The 20,287-nt window shown below is 37.8% G+C and overlaps 1 protein-coding gene across 12 annotated transcripts in view; it reads right to left on the bottom strand.

The window, feature by feature from the left end:
* Window positions 1–14,862: 14,862 nt before the first annotated feature.
* The window catches only part of PARD3 (par-3 family cell polarity regulator), a 457,172-nt gene continuing 451,747 nt past the window's right edge, over window positions 14,863–20,287 (bottom strand). For all 12 annotated transcript variants that reach the window (XM_074832438.1, XM_074832496.1, XM_074832455.1 and 9 more), the window contains one exon: window positions 14,863–16,981. In XM_074832438.1, coding sequence (XP_074688539.1) covers window positions 16,588–16,981 — 394 coding nt within the window. In that variant the 3' untranslated portion in view covers window positions 14,863–16,587. The remainder of the gene's footprint in view (window positions 16,982–20,287) is intronic.

The following is a 20,287-nucleotide window of genomic DNA, read 5'->3' as shown; positions in this document are numbered from 1 at the left end:
GACGGCTTTAGTTCTTATCTCTAAGTGTAAAGGATACTTCAAAACAAAGCTAGGAAATAAAGTAATACCAGTCCAATTAAAGCTTACTGAAGTGAATTGAAAGATTTTCATTTACGTCAAATGGTGTTGGATCTGTTCGTTTGTGATTCTGTGCTGCTATTTGTGTTTTTTTTTTTTGTCTGGAACACAGCACCACAATCATCTTTGTAGCTGAAAAGCATTCCTCTCTATCATATTTTAGAGAACAGGGGTTCAAGCCACAGGGACACAATATTTCATCTTGCCTAAAAGGTGCCCAAGGGAAAATGAAAGCAGAGTGGTCAAGACAAGCGGTAGTGGATGTCTTTCATCGAATCTTGACTGTCTAGCAAGGCATGAAAATTCAATTTTATTTATGAATGTGAAGTTTTAACAAGGAAAAAAACCCAGACTGAGCCTCTCTCAGGGGTTTGAAATTAACCTATGGAACTATCACATGGCCATTTGTGTGCTTATACAAGTAAAATTAATGTGGCACAACATACTTTTCCCCCCTTCTGCTTGGCTGAACTGTATTTTTACAGCAAACATCAATTAAATAAGAAAGATCAAGCTAATAAACTGTATCCAGCATACTTTGTGATTATTTGTAGAATTCAGTGTTTTCCCTATAGCAACCTGTCACTCTGAAAGACAAAGCAGAACTCAAGCTTTCTCAAAATATGAAATCTGCCCACAGAAAAATTTTGTCTAACATTATTGCTTCTGTTTGTTATGTGCGACTTATCCAAGGGAAATGCTTCATATTTCATGCTATATGGCTAAAACTCAAAGTTGTGATACTTACATTTTCTCAGCTAGTCTTTCTCTAAGTAAAGAAAATAACACTCCCAGTTTTGTTTTCCTCCTACCATTTTTTTTGATGGCTATGTTCTCTTGAGGCTGGGAATACTATCCTCAGCTGAGTTTTTTGTTGTGAAATGTGCAAGTTAGAGCAAAACTGTCCCGTGCCAGTTGCATACTCACTTAAGGTAAATAACTCAAAAGTGTCAGGTTGGTAGCTTTTAAACATGTTATGCTAATTATACTACTGAAAAAGAAAAGCATCAGTCAAAGTTAAAGAAATCATGTGCACTAAACTCATTACCATCAATGAATGCATGCAAGTTATTGAATAAATCATCAATGGAGTAGAATAGAATGAGGGTGCAACACATAGAAAATGTCCACAGATGATTAGCTGTTTCCTTGGGCATTTCTGTTGAGATAAGATTAAACACCAGTTCTCCAAACATCTCCTTGATGGCAACCCCTGTTCTACCTGTATACTGAAGTCTGAATCTTTAGGCTAAAAGGCTACTAAATATTATAACTGCCACCTAAAACTTAAGAAATTATTACAGATATCTCCAAATGTAACTTTACACTGTCATATTGAATTGGATCTGTGTGTGCCAGAAGAAGCCACAGCATGGGCCTTCTTTTGGCACAACACTACTTATGTCTGTTAAAGATGTGCCTGTAAAGCCACATGCTCATGCTAAATTGATTTGCTTAATGTTAAATATAAGCCCACCTACAAGCTGCCCCCATCTAACTAAACTGAATTAAGACAAATTAATCTGTCTTGTGTCTAGTCACAGGCTCTGAGTACAAAGGCAACTGTGTATGCGGTGGAGCAACAGCCACCAGTGCACTTGCAGATTTCTAGCTCTGTTCTGAAGTGGCAGCCAGGCTGCAGATTACCCTAGATAGCTAAAGAGTCATTAGCAAGGGCTGAGGGAAGTGTCTAATGACAATCACTGTCTTGATCTGCAGTTATTTATTGGAATTTTGGGCTGGACCATCCTTGTATTATTTTAATTGTTGAATGTCTCATGTGAAGACTGGAAACATCTGCAGGACATACTGGTTAGCTTCCTTAATAGCCCGTTTAATTTCTTTTTTTATGATGCACTGCTAAAAATATACAGACAGTAAAATTAGATGGCTTTTTTTTGTTTGTTTTTAAAGGCAAGAATGAGCCTGTACAATGCAGAATCAAAGTGTTTCTCTGTCTTTAGTGATTGCCATGGTCCAATCTGTAATTGCAAAGGCAATCAATACAGGCTCCCTCAAGCAGTACTCCTGAAGGAAGATATGCCTTGCCAAAGCATCTGGATCTGGTATATAGCTATAAAGAATTACACAACTTGCCAATAGAGATAAGATTTCTATTGGCATGTATTGTTTTATTAGATGCAAATAGGTTTTCCATCTACAGGGCACAACGGGATGAGTTAAGGAGAGATTTTCAGACACTAAATTTCCTCGCTATTGTGAGTTTAAAGCAGATGGTGGGTATTTTAATATAACTTTTTGGAACAAGAGCTTTTATTTAATGTTATTTTTTTAAAAGGACAGCTGGAATTGTGTGATTTCTGTGATTGAGGCTGCATGGTTTGTCAGGTTGATGATCAGATATGTTGGATTTCTCAACTCCTCCATAATACAGCAGTAGCCTATATGATTAGGACTAAGCATTCAGTGCTCACTTTTTAAGTGTTTGTTATTAATAAACAGAGAGGCTTTCATGTCTTCTACCTAGGAAGCATTTTACAAATATTAATTACATTTCCAAAGCTCCAGATTTTTGAGGTAGATAACGATCAGGAACAGATTTACCAAAAAGCAAGGTGAGCTGTTTTTTTCTCTCACTTAGCACTAACCAGTGTAGCCATTGCCAGTGTATCATGTCATGGTACATGGAGGGAGGTATTCAGCTGGATCTGGGGTCTCAGGTACTTTAGCATCCATTCCCCTTAAAATATGAGAAAGAAATTCTCTCAAATTTCTCTCAAGAAATTCTCTCAAAAAGGTGTAAAGGACACAGCCTGACCCTACTGAAATATGCAAGAATCTTGTTTTAAATTTCAGTGGGACAAGATTTTGATTTTAAAAGGGTGGAATTCATCACATCCAACTTCAGTACTCTAAAAATCATCTGCCAATTATCAAGGCTTTCTTTAAGGCTGAGGCCAGGCTCAGCACCCAGTTTTGAATCCTTTTTAGGATAGGCAGGAGTTCCTTGTGTAGGTGGCTCAGGAATATGTTTATATGAGTAACTTATCCTAGATACTTAACTTTTAGACAGCTGAAGTTAGATAAAGTAAATCCCACCCTGAGCAGAGTGCACATGATAAAGACACACATCCTAGTAAGCAGCATGGCTGGGATAGGAATTTGTGAGTTCCTAATTCTCAGTCTTACATTCAGTAAAATATGTTATAAGGCACTAAATTCTTATTCTAAAGATAATACAGAAATTGCATTATTTTATTCCCTTTTATTCACCATGAAAAAAAAATCAAACCACCAAAAAGGTTAAAAAAATAGTGGAACAAAATAAGGTTGCAGTTTCAATGTTATTTCTGTTGATGGGGTGTTGGTAGCAGCCACAGCTTTGGGAGACCCTGTCCTACCCAGCCATCACTGACCCCACTTTTTTACCCCATTTAAGTGCAGCTGAGCTCACAGCAGAGCCCCATAAGCAGCCGGTGCTGAGGGGCAGCAGGCTGGAGGGAGGGAGGGCAGGAAGGAACAAGCTCCTTCAGCTCCTTGCTGCCAAAGCTCCTGTGTCGTAAAGCTACATCCAAGTGCCGCTGGTATTTCCTCAGCCACCAGCTGCTTTTACCTCATAAAGGGGCTTGATTGCTTTGTTAGTAGAGCCTGGCCGATTACTTGGCACACCCATTATTTTTAACGAGGATTGTTATTTTCTTGGAGCCAGGACATCCCTGTTGGCAGCCACTAACACCTTTCAGCCTAACTGTATCCTGCTAACGTGTAGCTTTAAGTGCAATCTGTATAAGTATAGATGAGCACAGACCCTTCCTCAGGACCTCTGCAACCTCACCATTAAACAATATTAAAATCTGTGTGTTGCTCACACCCTGATTCATGAAGGTGGTTGTGAGTACAGAGAAGTGCAAGCATATGCATGGCTCCTTCAACCTCACAGGAGTTACACATGCTGAAATTCATGTATGCTCTGGGTCTCTGGTATAATGAACATGCAAAAAGACTGCAGAGGTCAAACTTCGGGGCAGGTGAGTTCACAAAGATCTCACAGCTAAGATGTGCAGTGTAGGAGAGTGCTTTCTTAGCATTTCAAACCTTTCTCACTCCTATATCAGGGCCAAATCAAAACCAGCCAGGGAGATAGAGGGATTGAATATACAGCCCAGAAGTTAGGGCATTTATTGCAGTACAAATCAAATGAAGACAAGAGGAGAGAGTGCCTGATGCAGTCACAGCTAGACAGCAGCCCAGTGGTTTGGTCATTGCCCTGTCTGAGAGCAGGGACTTGCACCACCATGTTCTTGTGAGTGCTGTAACTCCTGGGCTATTGATTATTCTGCAGGCTTTGTCCTCACTAAAAAGTTTTCCATTTGAAAGATTGTTTTTTTTCTTTAAGATGAAAACCTTTCTGTCAAAAAATTTTCTACCAGCTCTTTCACTAAGACAATCAGCAACTCAAATCAAAAGAACTGCGATAACCCCAAACCTTAGGTCTGAATTGCCTTAATTATATATTACACTTGATAGAGCAATCAGAGTTGCTTTGATTTGGGTTATGAATAGATAAGATCTGTGTGAAAGATTTAAAAAGTCACTCTGTGCTTCTTTTTTCTCTCTCTTTTTTTTTCAATTGACATTACCTTGACATGTTCATGTAAAGTATCATATTCTCTCCCTGGCATGACTGAACATTATGTTGCTCACAGTTTTATCACTGCAATGGCAAATATCCTCTGTGTTTAGAGGAAGAGATGGAGAAAAGCAAAGAAAAGGAAAAAATGGATTTGGAGTACTGGTTTTGGTTTGGGCTTTCTCAACAGACTTTTATCTTGAAGCTGAAGTTCCTGCTATCCTTTTTGTCCTCGATGCAAAAATAAAAATCTATTAGAATACAAAATATTTATCTTAGCTTTTCAAATCAAATTTAAATTTTCAGTTATCAAATACATCCCTTTCTTTGAAAACAGCTTCAGTCAGATCCTACAATTTGGCTACAAAAGGATATGAGAATGCCTCTGTTTAACAAGGAGAATAAGATTAAAGCCCTTTATGAGAGGATGGTAGGTTCAAGGTGACAATGTATCATGATTTTATACCCAACAGAAGTAGCATTAAGAATTATCTCTAGGTCACAGTAATGGCTAATAGGCTGCAAATCATCTCTTTGTAAAACAAACCTGGTTTCAGTTACAGAAACATCAAAAACATTAAAAAGGAGATATTGAAGCATCAAGAGAATGTTAACCTGACAGCAGGCACTATCTTGAAAATGTATTTCTGACTCTGAGTTGTAGTATTTACAGGCCAAGTTTTCAAAATTGGTGTCTACTGTTGACTGTGTCCAGTTGCAGATGGAAGTTCAGCACATAGCATCATTCTGGGCTTCACCTTTCCTCTCTCACTCTCTCCTCTTGTATGACCTAAGTGCTCATGTTTTCCATGCTCAGAATTTCTGAGACTCAAGACTAATGTTTCTCATTTGGCACCCAGGTCTTACTGAGGCTTGGTATGCTTAGTGTGTAAAATTACATCTATGTAATATTGCTTTTAACTGGGCAAACAAAAAGTCACAGCAAGATCATCAAAGATGAAGTTAGAAGACTTCAGTCTGACGATAACATAAATGTTTATCAGTGCAAGCAATTAAAAACTAAGGACATTGCAAAAGGATGTAGTGAATTCTCTATCCCTTATCATCTTAAATATAAACTGGATGCCTTTCTGAAAGTTTTTCTTGATTTCAGCCACAAGTTACTGGGTTTGATGTAGTAGTATTGAGCGAAATTCTACAGTCAGTGTTAAAAAGGAAGTTAGGTAATACACTAGATTATTATAGCAGTCTCTTCTGACCTCAGAATCTCTCCAGAATCTCTCCATACATTCAAGACTAATTTATTAAAAGCCTGGCTGGCTGTTGCGGGCAATGAGGTATTGCAATACTTCAAGGGTTCTGTGAAAAAGGACCATTGCCAAAATTGCTGACTGCAGTCAGCATTTTCTGAAGATCATAGGAAGTGAAAATACAAAATAAGCATCCTTCTGATTCATGTACATTTCCCCCAAAATGCTTGCTTCCAAGTATTTTTCATCATCCAGAAACTGCACACCTTAAAATTTGAAATAAAATATTAAAAATTAATATCTTCCACTAAGTTACGATACTTCTTCTCTGTCACACAAAATAGATGTCTAGGAAATATTACTTCTGCAGACTAAGTAGAGATGCGTCTATGGCTGTGCAGATCTTGTCTATAAAAGTCTACTTGCCTAGGATCACAGCCTAATCTGAAAATACTCAAAGAATCAGCCAATTAGAAAGATAGCAGTATTAAAAATTTAAATTTTCATTCAGTTCAAAGATAAAAAAATGCTAACTAAAGACTCCAGGGCCCGATGCCAAGACACAGCTTGTCAAGTGCTTTTAGACATATCTAGGTCTAGTGTTAACACAATACAATCAGGCAGTCTGCTGCTTGCTGCCGAGTTTGGTACCATGCTCATAGGCTGAATTCTGTAGTTATTCACATTTTGCTAATAAATGGGACAAATGACACTTCTCACCTTCAGAGCCTCAGAATCTGTGTTACAAAATGAACCATTTTTCATCCTCTTTGGGCAAAATGGGTGGGTAGGGAACAAACTTAACATCTTTGTGAAAGGAGAGAAAAGGGAAAAAAAAAGAAATCCCAGAATTTTTTCTTGAGTTGTTCTCTCTAAAAGTGCAGAAAAGCTATTATTAAAATAGGTCAGCATGTTACTTACTACCTAGTCTAAAAAATGAAATATGGAATGACTGTGGAGGGGCTCTATATTGTAACCTTCTGAGAAGACCTTTAGAAGACTCTTCATAGAAATTTGCCTACTTTCTAACCCCAGAGACACAAAGAGATACATGGGGCTTAGCAGGGCACCTGCTCTGGGACCCCCTTTGGTAGCACAGTTATCCTGTGTGAAGGTGTGAAAACCAGCCCTTCTGTTTTTCCTCACCAAACCACAAAAAGGTGTATTATGCCTGTGTTGAGCTGTGCTGCTTTTTTTGTCTCAGCTAAGAGGGAAGAGGGAAACATACTGTACGGAAAAACATTTAAAAAATAAGCTCTCCCTCATTCTCTACAAAATCTAGAGCTGGCTCTAAGGGGCAGAGTTTAGGCTTAGACTTTGCAACAGGAGAATATGCTCCTTTGGCACCTCATATGACTTTCTCCGAACTTTAGTCCAGCATTAATCCACTAAGAGCATTGTAATGAATTAGTGGGGAAAATAAATGAAAAAATGAGAAGTTTTTTCCATTGGTGGCTATGTGGGACTGTATTTAAATAAAAGTGGTTCTTTCCATATGTTGAATGGCATTCAAGATCCAAATGAGCATTCATTTTTACCTTAGACATTCATCAGGAATGTGCTGGCAAGTATCACAGGCAGAAAAATTGCTGGAAAAACTGGGCAGGGATTTCTATTGTTCAACATACTTTAACTGTTCTTTGCTGTAGCTCTTTTAATTAAAGGCTATTACTTTGGCATCAGGGTGCTCCAATTTTACCAGAAATTGTGACACTAAATATTCCATATATATTATAAGGACACAATCTAAAACATATTAGCTCAGTGGTTGCATCCTTAAATGCCTACAAGTTAACAATATGTCAGAAAATCTGGGTTAAAAGGGTTCCAGAACTGAAGCCTAGTCAAAGGGAAACAGCAAGAGAGCTTTATTTTACTGCCTGCTCTGACAGGTCACTGGATTTTGATTATGCAGTCAGATATGGTATTCATCCCCTTGATAATGAAAGATGGGTGGGTGGCTGGAAAGAAAAGGCACGCGAGATGGCTTTTGGTCATTGTCTGCACTATTTCTAGTAATCCTCCTTGCTGTCTAACTCGTGTTCAGGAAGGATTTGGGCCCGTAGGGTAAATGGAATTGAAATCTCTCAAGAGGAAAAAACGATAAGGAAACAATGTGTACTTGCCAGCATTTTTAGGAGAAGATGTTTAACAAAAGAAGGAGCCTGTATTCTGTATTAGATTACTGCATTGCTGGCTGTATTGCTTTCATTGCTGCCTCACAGTGCCAACTCAAGACAATAGAAGGACTGTTGCTGCTCTCCCAGCTCCTTGCTGAAACTTTACCAGCTGGATCCGAACACCACCGATCAAATGTCATAATAATGCAAATCACTCACCATTTAATAAATATACATGGTATTTATAGGGAGATAAACCCTTAACCACATTTCATTTATGGTCTAGTGTGGACTGGGAGAACACATGTGGTATAACTAGGAGATAGATCAGCTGCTCTGTAACGTACCTTTTTTCTTTTTCTTTTTTTTTTTTTTTAAGATCTGCAGAGTACCAAGTCAGATTTCCAGAGACTCCTTCCCAGACTGAGTCCTGCATCTCAAACATTTTGCATCAGAGGACAGTACTGTGAAATTCACAGCATATCAGTTAATTCAAGAGAAATGTAACATTTAATTTAAACTAACATTATTGCAACAGCTTCTTCTGTGGTAATGGCAGCCTACCATACAGACAAAGCGAGGTAGTCCCCTGACCTGCTTTCCTTCCACCTTCCGTTTGGAGGAAAGATGTCCTGGCCTTCAAGGACAGTGAGTTACCAGCTTTAAGTCAAAGCCTCTGAAGAGCAACTACATGGTGCTGTTGGCAGAGTGTGACAGGGTAGAATTTTGCATCCACCCTCACGCAGTTAAGAAAAACACACCTCAGTTGTCCACCTATGGACAAACACAGCTAAATTGTGTGAGTCTTCAAAAGTGAGAAAGATGCGGGCCAGCTAAGGTACAAATGGTTCCCTTGTACTCAGAAGGAGCAAATGTGCTTCAGGCTTATGCTTACTTACCATTGTCCTGCACCCTCCACCTTCTCTCACGACCTTTCCAAAGGGGCTGCACTGGATTAACGGTTCTCTACTTGTTCTGCGATGCCAGAGGCATAACAGCAGGATGTGCTTCCACCATGGCAGCATGTGGAGCTCTGTTTGCCATTTGCATTTATCTGCTCAAATCTTCTCAATCAGTTTTAGAGTTGTTTAGCTCCAGTCACCATAGACTGTGACATTTAATATCAAATACTCTTCCAACATTCCCACATTAATAAACACAAACAGTCAATCCTCTCTCTGTTGTAATGATGATTTCTGGCATCATTTAAAAGTGCATATTATTATGCCAGTATTAAGAGTTGGTCCAGCTTTATGCAATGCTGGAATATATATCCAAAAACTAATTTACTTGAGTTGTAATGTTAGGATTATCCTTCTGTCTTTCATGACTGATGCTTCATCTGGAGAATGCTTAATGTTTTCTCGTCAATGAGTGTTAACTCAAATGAATTATTCCAATCTGTTTACTTTGTCCCTTTCTAACAAACGCAAATTATAATTAAAAAGAAGAAAAAAAAATGCAAACAGAATTGAAAACCTAGAATGACAACACTGTGTAGATTTTTCTACTCTTAAGTCCACATCAATAAGCACTTTAACAATAGGAGAACTCTCAATGGGAGACCAACAGATGAAATTATTGTAGAGCAGAGCCTTGGAGGAAATTTTTTCTTTGCCCATGTAATTGCATGCAGCCATCCTTGTGTGAAATCCCCCATCAGATTACAGGGTTTGTTGTATGTAAATTGAAGACTAAATGCTTGGTAGCACCTTTCAGCTCTGAAATGCTGGAAATGAGTTTTTTAATAGGAAATTAGATTAGTAATATTTTAGTCAACAAAAATGCAGAAAATTTCTGCATTAAGATGAGAAAATTATTCATGCAAACTGACTTTAAAAAACAAGAACGAACTGTTGTAAAATTCTGTATACTACTATTCATAAAAATTTCTGTGCATTATTTTTTATACAAAGAATGGGATATTCACACACAAAATATCTCTACTTTGCTGGCTATAGTGTTAGCTGAGCTTTTGGTCAGCAACAGGTTGCATAATTTAGTGGCTTCTATTTTTAATATGATTTCATACAGTTCTCAAAGTGAGGAACACTATGTGGAAAATTACAATGAACTTGGTCCAGATTATAAAATAGACTTTTGCAAACTATCAACCAGGCACTAAAACAAGACATTGCCATTTCCAGTCCCTGTTATGCTACAGCTGATTAGATTAACTTTCAGTGAGTTTTAGAAGAGAGAAAGTGAGAAAAGACTTCTTAAACTTCCTCTGCAAATGCAAAAGTAGCTCCTCGAGCAAAAATTTGCCTTCCTTTGTAGCCCACAGCCCAGAAAACAATTGATTAGGTATTAATAAATTATCATTGATATTATTTATAAACATTTATTAAAATGATTCTTGAGCTTGGGCTGGACCACAGAGCAGAGCCTGAATGTACCATATGCTGAGAAAACTGAGGAAGACGTGTGTCATGGACAGGAACCAAGAGGTGGTTGAAAGAATGAAACAAAACATACATCATCATTAGACACAAAGTTTTAAGCAAAGACCTTCCTGTTCCTAAGACCTTACTGCCTTTTAATAGCCTGGCTACAGCTGAAGTATTATGAAGCTTTGCATTTGCCCCTAAGGAAGATATAAAATGTGATGGGTACCCAGAAGGGGGTCTCAGACTTCAGCAAGTTCTAAGTGGGAATAAGAATTATAGCAGTGGAACAGTGAAAACTAATGTCTTCTCCAGCTTGCTGAACACAAAGGTGATAACTGTTCTGGGCTCCTGGCAGAAGGCTGTAGCTTCTCAAAATCTCTTAAAATTCCTCTAGATAGTTCTTCAGCTTCCAGCAGTGACCATGAGAATGTATTTCCTATTTCCACTAGGAAGAGATCTCTCTCCCTCCCTCTATAAAAGCTTTAAAGAAGTAGTAGTTAAATGAAGACACCTGAGGAACTCATTTTAACTGCCAAATGTAGCAAGTCCCCAGCTATTACTGGTTCCAGCAATATGCTCTGTACTTACAAATGAGAATATTGCTAGGGCTAGGAATACATCAAAAATGGGACAGTCAGGCACCTGTTGCAAAAATCCATATAAACCAACTTTAAAAAAGCTCCTTTCACACTGAAAAGTCCCCAAATACTTACTAGCTCTTCCTGACAACAATAGTATTCTGTTCTATATAGGATAAAAAACTAAACACAGCCCCTAGTCCCAAGGACTGACAATCTAAACACACTCCAGGAAAACCCACAGAGGAAATAACAGAGGGACAGTAAAGTTGTTTTACTTATTGTGTTCTTAATTCACATCTTATGGGCTACACAATAGAGTGAATCTCTAGGAGGGTCATGAGTTTTGCACTGGCTACTGTCAACTGGTTTAGCTCTTTTTAAGCCTTTGGGGCATGAAGGGGAAAAAAAGGCAACTACCTACCAGTGGCTGTAATGGTGACAATAGTGGAAGGGAGCGGAGAGCCTTTTTGCTTGCATTTTACTCCCTTCCCTCAGTCTTCATTTCTTTTCTTATTTTCTTAAGACAAAGATTACTCCAACAAACAAGCAGATTAAAATCGGATAACTGAAGCTATTATCACCCACGGCTGTCATCCCTCCCTCTCTGACAGATGTCACTACAGTTTTCAGCTCAATGTGTGAATCTAAGTCCATTCCAGACCTTGGTTGCTGTAAGATGTACAGCTGAAAACAGTATTTTGGGAGCCAATTTGCAAGGGAAGTGGGTCCTGGCATCCTTTGGAAGGGCACAAGCAGCTTCCTCTTCCATCCGTCTCTCTTTAAACCACAGTCACGTCTGTCTGAGCTCTGAAACCATCTGAAACCAGTCAGACAGAGTGATACTTCTAAGGAATTACTGTTTTTTTCAACAGTAGATAGCATGCAGTGGGCATAAATATTTTCAAAACTTTCCTTAACTTTTTTTTATTCTCCAAAGCTCCTGGGCTTGATGTTTTTCTTTACCTGATTCAGACAGTAGTCCGTGCAGTTCCTACAACTGCCTGGGACGTGTAGGCTGCACACAGAATAGAAAGCAAAGCCATATTCTTTTGTCTGCTTTTGTGTAATCCCAACTCAAGCTTCCAGTCTCAATTTTTAAAATGTGATTAAAGTGTAAATTACAAAAGATAACACTACTCCCAGGGACAGAAAAATATTAAAATATGTTTGCAAAGCTAAGAGAGAAGTATCAATCACTAGCAAGAAGCAGCCTAGGATATGAATGAATTGCATGCCATTTAGAGACACAAATAAATGCAACAGAATTAATCAGCAGATGTAAAAGAGAGAGTGTGATGCTGATACAAAATAGAAGAGATGTACAAGAGTGCATGAAACAATAACCATGTGCATCAAATCATCAGCTGGTTTCTGCACAGATGGAAAAAACTCTGAAGAAATCCTACAAGATTTTCTGAAGAGGGTTTCAAGCTGGACATGAATTAAAGGCAAATGAATCCAATCTGTGCCTCTCTCTTCCTTGCTTCCTCGCATGTACATGCACACACACAAACCCTACTTTCACAAAGTCAGTCCCCCATCCTGAATTTCTGACCCTTGCTCTTCGTCTGCCAAGTTAGGGTTGAACTTTAAATTGAGTCTGGAAGGCCAGAGTGTGGTGGCACAACAGCAGCATAAAAAAAATGAGGTTTTTTCTGTGTTTGCATTCCTGACAGATTCCTCACAACTCCTAGGAACTAGATTGAAGACTCGGGAGAGAAAGATGTAGAAAGAGTCATGCACAGCAAATAGAATTAGGAAATATTTTGAAAATAGACTTGCAAGCCAGGACATGCAACAGCCAAATTCACTTTAAGTCTCAACAACACAAGTTCAAAGGTTTGAATTACTCAAGAATATCCTGTGTTTAGCCAACACCGATAATCCGCATCTCTTCCTTGTCTGGCCAAGGTTTTTTCCCTTCCCTTCTCAACATACCCAGCACAGATAAATGTAATGTTACAGACACTCATAAACAGAGCGAACGTGAGCAAAACATCAGCACAGCTTTGAAAGGCAGGCCATATATCTACAGTCATGATGGGTTTAAATATTGTTTTGTTGTTCTTCCTGCTGTTTGCCAGCAATAAATGGCAATCGTACTCTCCGACCATGTTCAGCTGGGCTCTATGCCATTTTTTGCTGTTTTTGATGGCAGAGTTCTCAAAGACATATATTAAACTCTCTGTCCCATGCAATAACTCACTGGGGCTGCACTCTTGTTTCCAAAGAGGCCCTATAAGAAGAGAGGAAGTATATTTTTTAAGAAAGGCAGCAGTCTTCTGCATTAGTAATATTAAACTTTCCCATGGAATTTCAGTAGCATTAACAAATTATTTTGATAAAAAACTGCAGGCTTTGCAGATGATTTTTTTTAGGGTTTCAACAGAGAAAAACATGCAAGCTTTACACCCACTCCTCAATGTTGTAAGTTCCCTTACAGTCTGTCCTGTGACCATTCTTAAATGCACTAACGTTACAGAGTTAATCTCATAATGATAATGCGTCCACAAACAAATTACTGCAGTAATGTAGTTAGCTCAATTAACTTTTGAATCTATTCACTATGCAGAACTAAAGGTCATTTTCTATTAAAATATCTCCCTCCCACTTCCTTATCGCCCTTTGCAACTTATGGGAGTTAATATTAGAAATCCTGTCTACGCTATGTCAGGAAGAAGACAAGATGATGAAGCCAGAAAAAGACCTTATTCTTTACTAACATAACACAGACATGGCCCAAAGAGAACATCTGCCTTCTTTCATGAACACATCTAATTATGGCAAATTGTTAACACCTTGAAGAGGAGTTTCATAGAAGGGTAAACTTTAACATATGCCATTCTCACACGTAAAACATCCCGTACTTCATACTTTTCCAAACATATGCCCTTTTTCCTACAACAGTTTATCAAAGACCTCATTTTGAAAAGGACTTCAGCATGTTTTCCATTCCTGTGGATGCATTTTTTAGTGCTTGCAATTATTTGCCTGTCCAAATAATTCCATAGAAACATCAAACTATGCAATCTGGGAATGCAGTCAGGAGATGAGACAGCAAGGCCTGCAAAATCGCAAATGCAATTATTTCCTTGCAACTACAAGCCACTACAATTTAGATCTTTTGCAAAATCATGCCTTTAGTTTACTTGGGCACCGAAAGCTGCCTGTCCACCTTGCAGCTCCTCCTACTCTTCCCCTTGAGATCCCACAATAAAGTCACAGTGAATAATTTGACACCGTTATTGCCATGGCAACAGCCTGATGTCATGCATAGACAGAATTATGATTGACATTCCTGCAGTATCCAACAAAAGGAGGAATGAGGGGAAGAGGGAGAAAACCAGACACAGCTCCAATACTAATGGGGGAAACAGAGTATCACTGACACCGTAAATATTGCTTTATTCATAAATCTGCCTTTTCCCATTTTTCACCATGTCAACATTCCTGTGAAGGGCTCCCATCAGAGCCCAAAACACACACTCAGTGCAGAGGGGGCTTCCTCACACGTGCCCGGATTTGGCCAGAGCACAGCAGGTGCCCTTCTGACAGTGCTCTCCTCGGGGAGAGGACTCCATGCTACAGCATGGAAGATTTCTGCAACAGAGGTTAGTCTTAAGAATGTACCTTTTAAATGTCACAGGTATGGCCTAAAATAACACAGGACATTAAACTGAGTGTTTTTTCCCTCTGAGGATAGTCTTCAGGTGTTCAGCTGGGCTGTAAATCTTTTCTTTTTTTTTTTTTTTTTTCTGATGTTTATAAGTGCTCACAGAAAGACACACGTAAACCATTAGGAATAGGATAAAATAACATCTGTTAAATATTTTTTAAACTCAGTGTCTGCAGCAGTTCTCATAAGGGTCTACAGACAATACCAAGACAAGGATGGAAACAGCCTTTTATTCTAAATTTCATATGTACATGGAAAGCCATTTTACACAGTTTTGTAAATTCTGCGTAAAAGAGCTATTGTCATCCAATGTCACTGTGCTTACACTAATAACAACTTTTAAACATGGAGTACATTATTAACAACAAAAACTGTTAACAAACAGGCATAAAATACACAGATATGTGTGCTGATATTTCACATATATTCTAGAAACGAGTTGGCGCAAAAATAAAATGTGCCAGTAAAAAAAAATAGGCGTTTTTTTTAAATCACGCAATACATGATTTTCTTGCTTGCTTGCTTGCTTTCTCTCTTTCCTTTTTGTACACGATAGGCTGAGATCCATTCTCAAGCCTTTTCACATCAGGATTTGCAGGCACTTCAGCAACCCAGCTATATTTTTTTACAATACACGAAGTTCAGACCAACAAATATAAAAACAGCTGCTGCAAAAGAAATTCTCATATCCCATATGCACATTCAAATATTACTCACTGCTAGAGCAATCTTTTTTGCTTTAGTTATTTTTGGATACTGACATGTTTTCAGGATGATGTGTAACAGTTTGTCTCCACTTCTCTCTCATTCATATACTTAAAGGTTTATTTTTAATGTAGCATCACGATGTAACAATACAGTATACGGAAGCACAAAGCAATTGTCCACAAAGGTTCACAAATCATAAAAAGAAGAATTTGTTTTCTTTTCAGCTTTTTGATCCAAAGAAAAACTTTGATTTCTTCTGCTCTTGCTTCAAGCAATCTCCAAAATCTGCCCAAAGACAACTGTGTATCAGATGACCAAGGGATGATACCCTCCCTAGTTCTCTTCCTAGACACAGGTGCCATATGACCAATTCATTTAGAAGTAAAGCAAAGCAGAACTCAGTTGTATATTTGTTCATAATTTCTCATTTTTAATAAAATAGTAAAATATACTTATCAAGGGCTTGGCTGTGACTGTATAGTTTCTCTCCAGTTATTTCATTTGTAATGGACTGTGTATTAAGATTATAAGGCAATTGTAACAGGATTCTCAGGATAACTGAAAGCTTAATATTGTTTTCCTCATGAGTCAGGATAAAGGCTTTTTTAATAAGCTCAGAGTGGGGAGAGAGAGAGAAAAAGAGTGCATATGTGCATAATAGGAGAAGGATAGTTTTTCAGCATATAGACACTTAAATATTGATCAACAAAGACTCATAATGACTCCGCCATAAAACATCTTAGAACTGCAACTGCAATCCAGACTGGAGCTAAGCCTTATCCACTCAAGAGTGATATGTAACCTTCCTCCTGACCCAAGAGAAATAAAAAAGGACATGTCAATGCTTCCTTCAACTTCAAATTCATTAATTTTATGCCACAAAGCTGCATGTTGGTGTAATAAGTCACTGCAAAGTAAAACACATTACAACAAATCCTAGTAATAAGCCATTGACAACTACTGGACTGGGCTACAGGACTCGATACACAGGGGCGGCGTTGCTCACTTCCGCTATGATTGTCAAAGGTGGAACATCCTTCCATGAATTCAACACTTGAGACAGAACGGCAAAGACATAAGGCCTACCAACGCTTTGCCCATAGTTTTAAAGGCACTGAAACAGACAATGGATATATTCCTTAGTACCATTAGTTTAGAAAGTTTTCAAAATATAAGTCTTTATATGAAAATGTTCCTTATTGCATGATAAGTTGATCTTCATTTTCTTCACCTCAAGAATAAAACGGTCTTCCCTTTTCTGGTGTTTGCAATCTGTTCAGCCTCGCTACCTGAGATGGTGAAGGTGGTACATCTTGCCTGAAAGGCCCTTTAGGAGGGGTATAATTAGGGTCCTGAATTTTCTTATATGAGTCATAGTTGCCAGGCCCTTCAGAAGAAGTTTTTTTTTTCAGTTGTTGTTCTTTCCGCCTCTGCTCTTGACGAAGCAGTTCTTGTGTTTCTAGCATTACCCTGGCATTGAAGCCATGTCCTCCCATATAGCCATTCCTCGATCCCTGGTAGCTGGAATATCTGGGATTTTCCTTTGCAGTCTGGAACCCTTCTCCAGGGGAATAGCTCTGCTCCCAGGAGTCTTGAGATACTGAACTGGCATTTTTTCTGCTTTGCCTGGAAAGAAAAATGGAAGAGGCTTTTAAGACAAATGTTCTCATTCCCCTTATGCTGTTATTGACAATCTCTGGGAAGAAGGGTGCTTCTTCAATGCCATCAGGTTTCCCCCAGCTATAGCATTCTCCAGAAGTCATGTTTTCTTCTGCCCCAAAGAGGCATCTTGCCTCTTTTGTTGGGAGAACATTTCCTATAGAGTTGAACTATATTTCTAGGCCTCTCCAGGAGGAATATGCTGTGAAAACCCATCCAGTGTTACAACCACCATCCTGTTCTCAAGAAAAAAGTGCTTCAGTTCATTTGCAGACTAGGAAAGACCATACACATTGTTGTGCTTCCTAAGAAACCAGATAACAGCCAGCACTTGTAAAGTCACTCATGAAAGATTTGAATCTAGATTCACACTTGATTAAAAATGCAACCGGCAGATCTTTAAAACATTTGCTCTAACACTGCACAAGTCAGAAGATAAAGCTCATTATTGATAGGTAGTCGCACAGATGAGAGTTTCTTCCTCCCATTTCCAGAACTAAGAAATTTTGTGCTATCAGGACTGTTACCCAGTTTGCTATAGCTTTCATAAAAGAAAAGGCAGAGATAACCTTTTTTGCTCCTTTTTTGGCTCCAGGGGGTAGTTAAATAAATCAAATACATGTAGGAATTAGAAATTCTTATCTCTTTTCACAATAAATCATCACATTATTTTGAAGACGGATTATGGTTTTGAAATAGCTTTAATTTACTATCAAGCTGCTAGATGCTTTTATGAATTTAAATAAGATTGGTGATGATAAAGTAAAACAATTTTGTGCTGCAGCAAAAGAGATACCCACTTTGAGATTGAAATTAGTGTATGAGAATCAGGCAGTAGAACAAAATATATTGTGACATTAATCAATAAGAAAATAATTTAGTTGTTTATATATGGTTTGGTTTTTCATGTCAACACACATGACTCAATGTGGCCTCATCCAACAGTGGAGAGACAGGAGACCCAGAGAATTTTTCTACCATTAGTAAAAGTAAAAAGTCACCTAATGTTTTTTCAATCTTCCTTTCACACACATAATTTGAAAATGACCCTATCCACCTTATTTTATAACAGATTTTGAGACCTCTGGATGAAAATTGTTATTCAGGGTAAATGTAAATTATTACAGCATAAATTACAACATAATGTAAATTCTTATGCAAATTTTTATAGCTGTTCTCGATATTCACATATGCAACTTTGCCAAAGAAACGATGTTTCTGAGCCATGTTTTATCACTCCCTGGAACAAGAGCAAATTGAACGAACCTCTGTAGGCTACGAAACTGTCAGGTTTCTGATCTAGAGCAAGATAAATTTTAAGTACTAGAAAATTAACTTGGAGTTAAACATTGCTTTTACAGTTTCACATGGGACAAGAGGATGACTAGTTGAACTAATTTAATTTACTGACTGTTTTCTGGTACTTGTTCAAAATTAGTTGGCCCACATTCCTTGTCTTTCTGGGAAGATCCTTTAAAACTGACTCAATTTTATTTGTCTTCAGTACTAATGATTTGAATATATAAAGAGAAGAAAGCAGTCTCCTAAAGACTATGCAAGATGAAAAGCAACAAAGCTCAAGAATGAAGCCAGTGCAAAACTTTAATCATTACAAAGCCACAGTTGCAACATTAAGCTTGGGACCTAAGTTTCAGAGTAACAGAAAGATTTCTTTAAAGATCAGTCACAGAGTTATGAACAGTTTGTAAAGCTGGAGAACTGGATATCCCAGCTTGTTATAGGAGTATCGTGGTATTTACAGTGCTCAACTTTAGGCCAAGGTCCTGAAATTCTGTCTGCTCTGCAGCACAGCTCAAATACCCAGAGTGCTCAAGCAAAGTCATTAAATTGTCATTAATTACTCAGTAACATGCTTTGCTAGTTTGCTGGTCATTTCTCATGTTGAAAACCACATTGAGTGAAGTTCTGTCACTCTTTTCAAAACAATCCTTTCTATGACCCAAAGCATTATTTTCCAAATTTCTTGTAGATTAATTTTCTCCTTACAGTTATTAATTTCTGTCACTGGAATTGCATTGCAACTGACTTCCAACTTTTAAATGCTACCAGTGATTGAGCAGGACAGTGAAGCAAATTTTAAGAATCACCTCAACTTAAAAGTGACACTAGCATCCATGCTCTTCTACTCAACCTGTGCATTGCCGGGGCTAGCAAAACTGAAAGAGAATTTCTCAGGAAAAACAATATGGCAGTAATAGGTGTGGTCACTTCAGAAGCAAGGTAGAGATAAGAAGTAAAGTGAACATTAAGATTTTCAAAATGAAGAACTAACAAACTAAAAAAACCACACTAACTTTACATTTTCCTTTCCTACCTTCCAAACTTAACAGAAAAATTCTACACTGAAAAGTGTTATAGCATGTGAAAATCTGACTGATGTTTTATTTTCAAAGTTGTTGGTAGGATCCTGATTAGATAACTTTGATTATGAAGCTTCTGTTTCCAAAAAAGGAGTTATGATACACTTGGTAAAACACATCACAAAAATTTTTTCTCTACACCATTTCCACACAAAGCACAAAAAATAACACAACCTTGTGGAAGGGAATTTGACACCAACCTCCGATGTAAATGACTCTTCATTCAACCACTGCCACTGATATTTGAAAATGCAAAGACTATTTGCATAATGCTTAACTATAATAGCTAATTTACAATACAAGTTGGGTAAACTTTTAATACTTTTTAAAGTTAAATATCAAGTAAAAGACATTTTGCCCAAACAGCTCATTTCAAAAAATCTAAGATTTTTTAAAAATACAGATTTTTTTTTTAGATGAAAAGTGTATTAACTTTCAGCATTCCATTGCTAATGACCCAGGAACTTATAAGAAATGTATATACTTGAAACTTGAAGGTCCTGATTTTTTAGACAGAGTTTCTCAGTTTCATATTCTTTTGTTTGAGGTCTTGAGATTTTTTTTTCCTTTTAATTTTTCCTCTGCATTAACATCACTAAGATAGAATTTCTACCTAGTAAGGAATTAGGCCACTGACATGTCAAGAGGGGACAACCCATGTCATGCTCAGGAGACTTCCGTTATTGCAGAAAATTAAACTGAATGGTGTCCCACAAAAAATAGCTTTGTTTTAATGTCTCAATTCTGTTGGGTGCTGAGTGTCATCAAATCCCACTGAAATCAAGCAAGAAGTAATTCTCCTAAAAGCAACATCTACCACGTGCTCTCACTTAAGAAATTTTATGTCTCTTCCACATTGAATACATTCTACCTTATATCAACGCTAAACAAA

Source organism: Strix aluco, chromosome 1, assembly GCF_031877795.1.
Source record: "Strix aluco isolate bStrAlu1 chromosome 1, bStrAlu1.hap1, whole genome shotgun sequence".
Taxonomy (NCBI): domain Eukaryota; kingdom Metazoa; phylum Chordata; class Aves; order Strigiformes; family Strigidae; genus Strix; species Strix aluco.
Note: the sequence above shows the minus strand (reverse complement) of the source record. Positions and strands in the feature narration are given on the sequence as shown.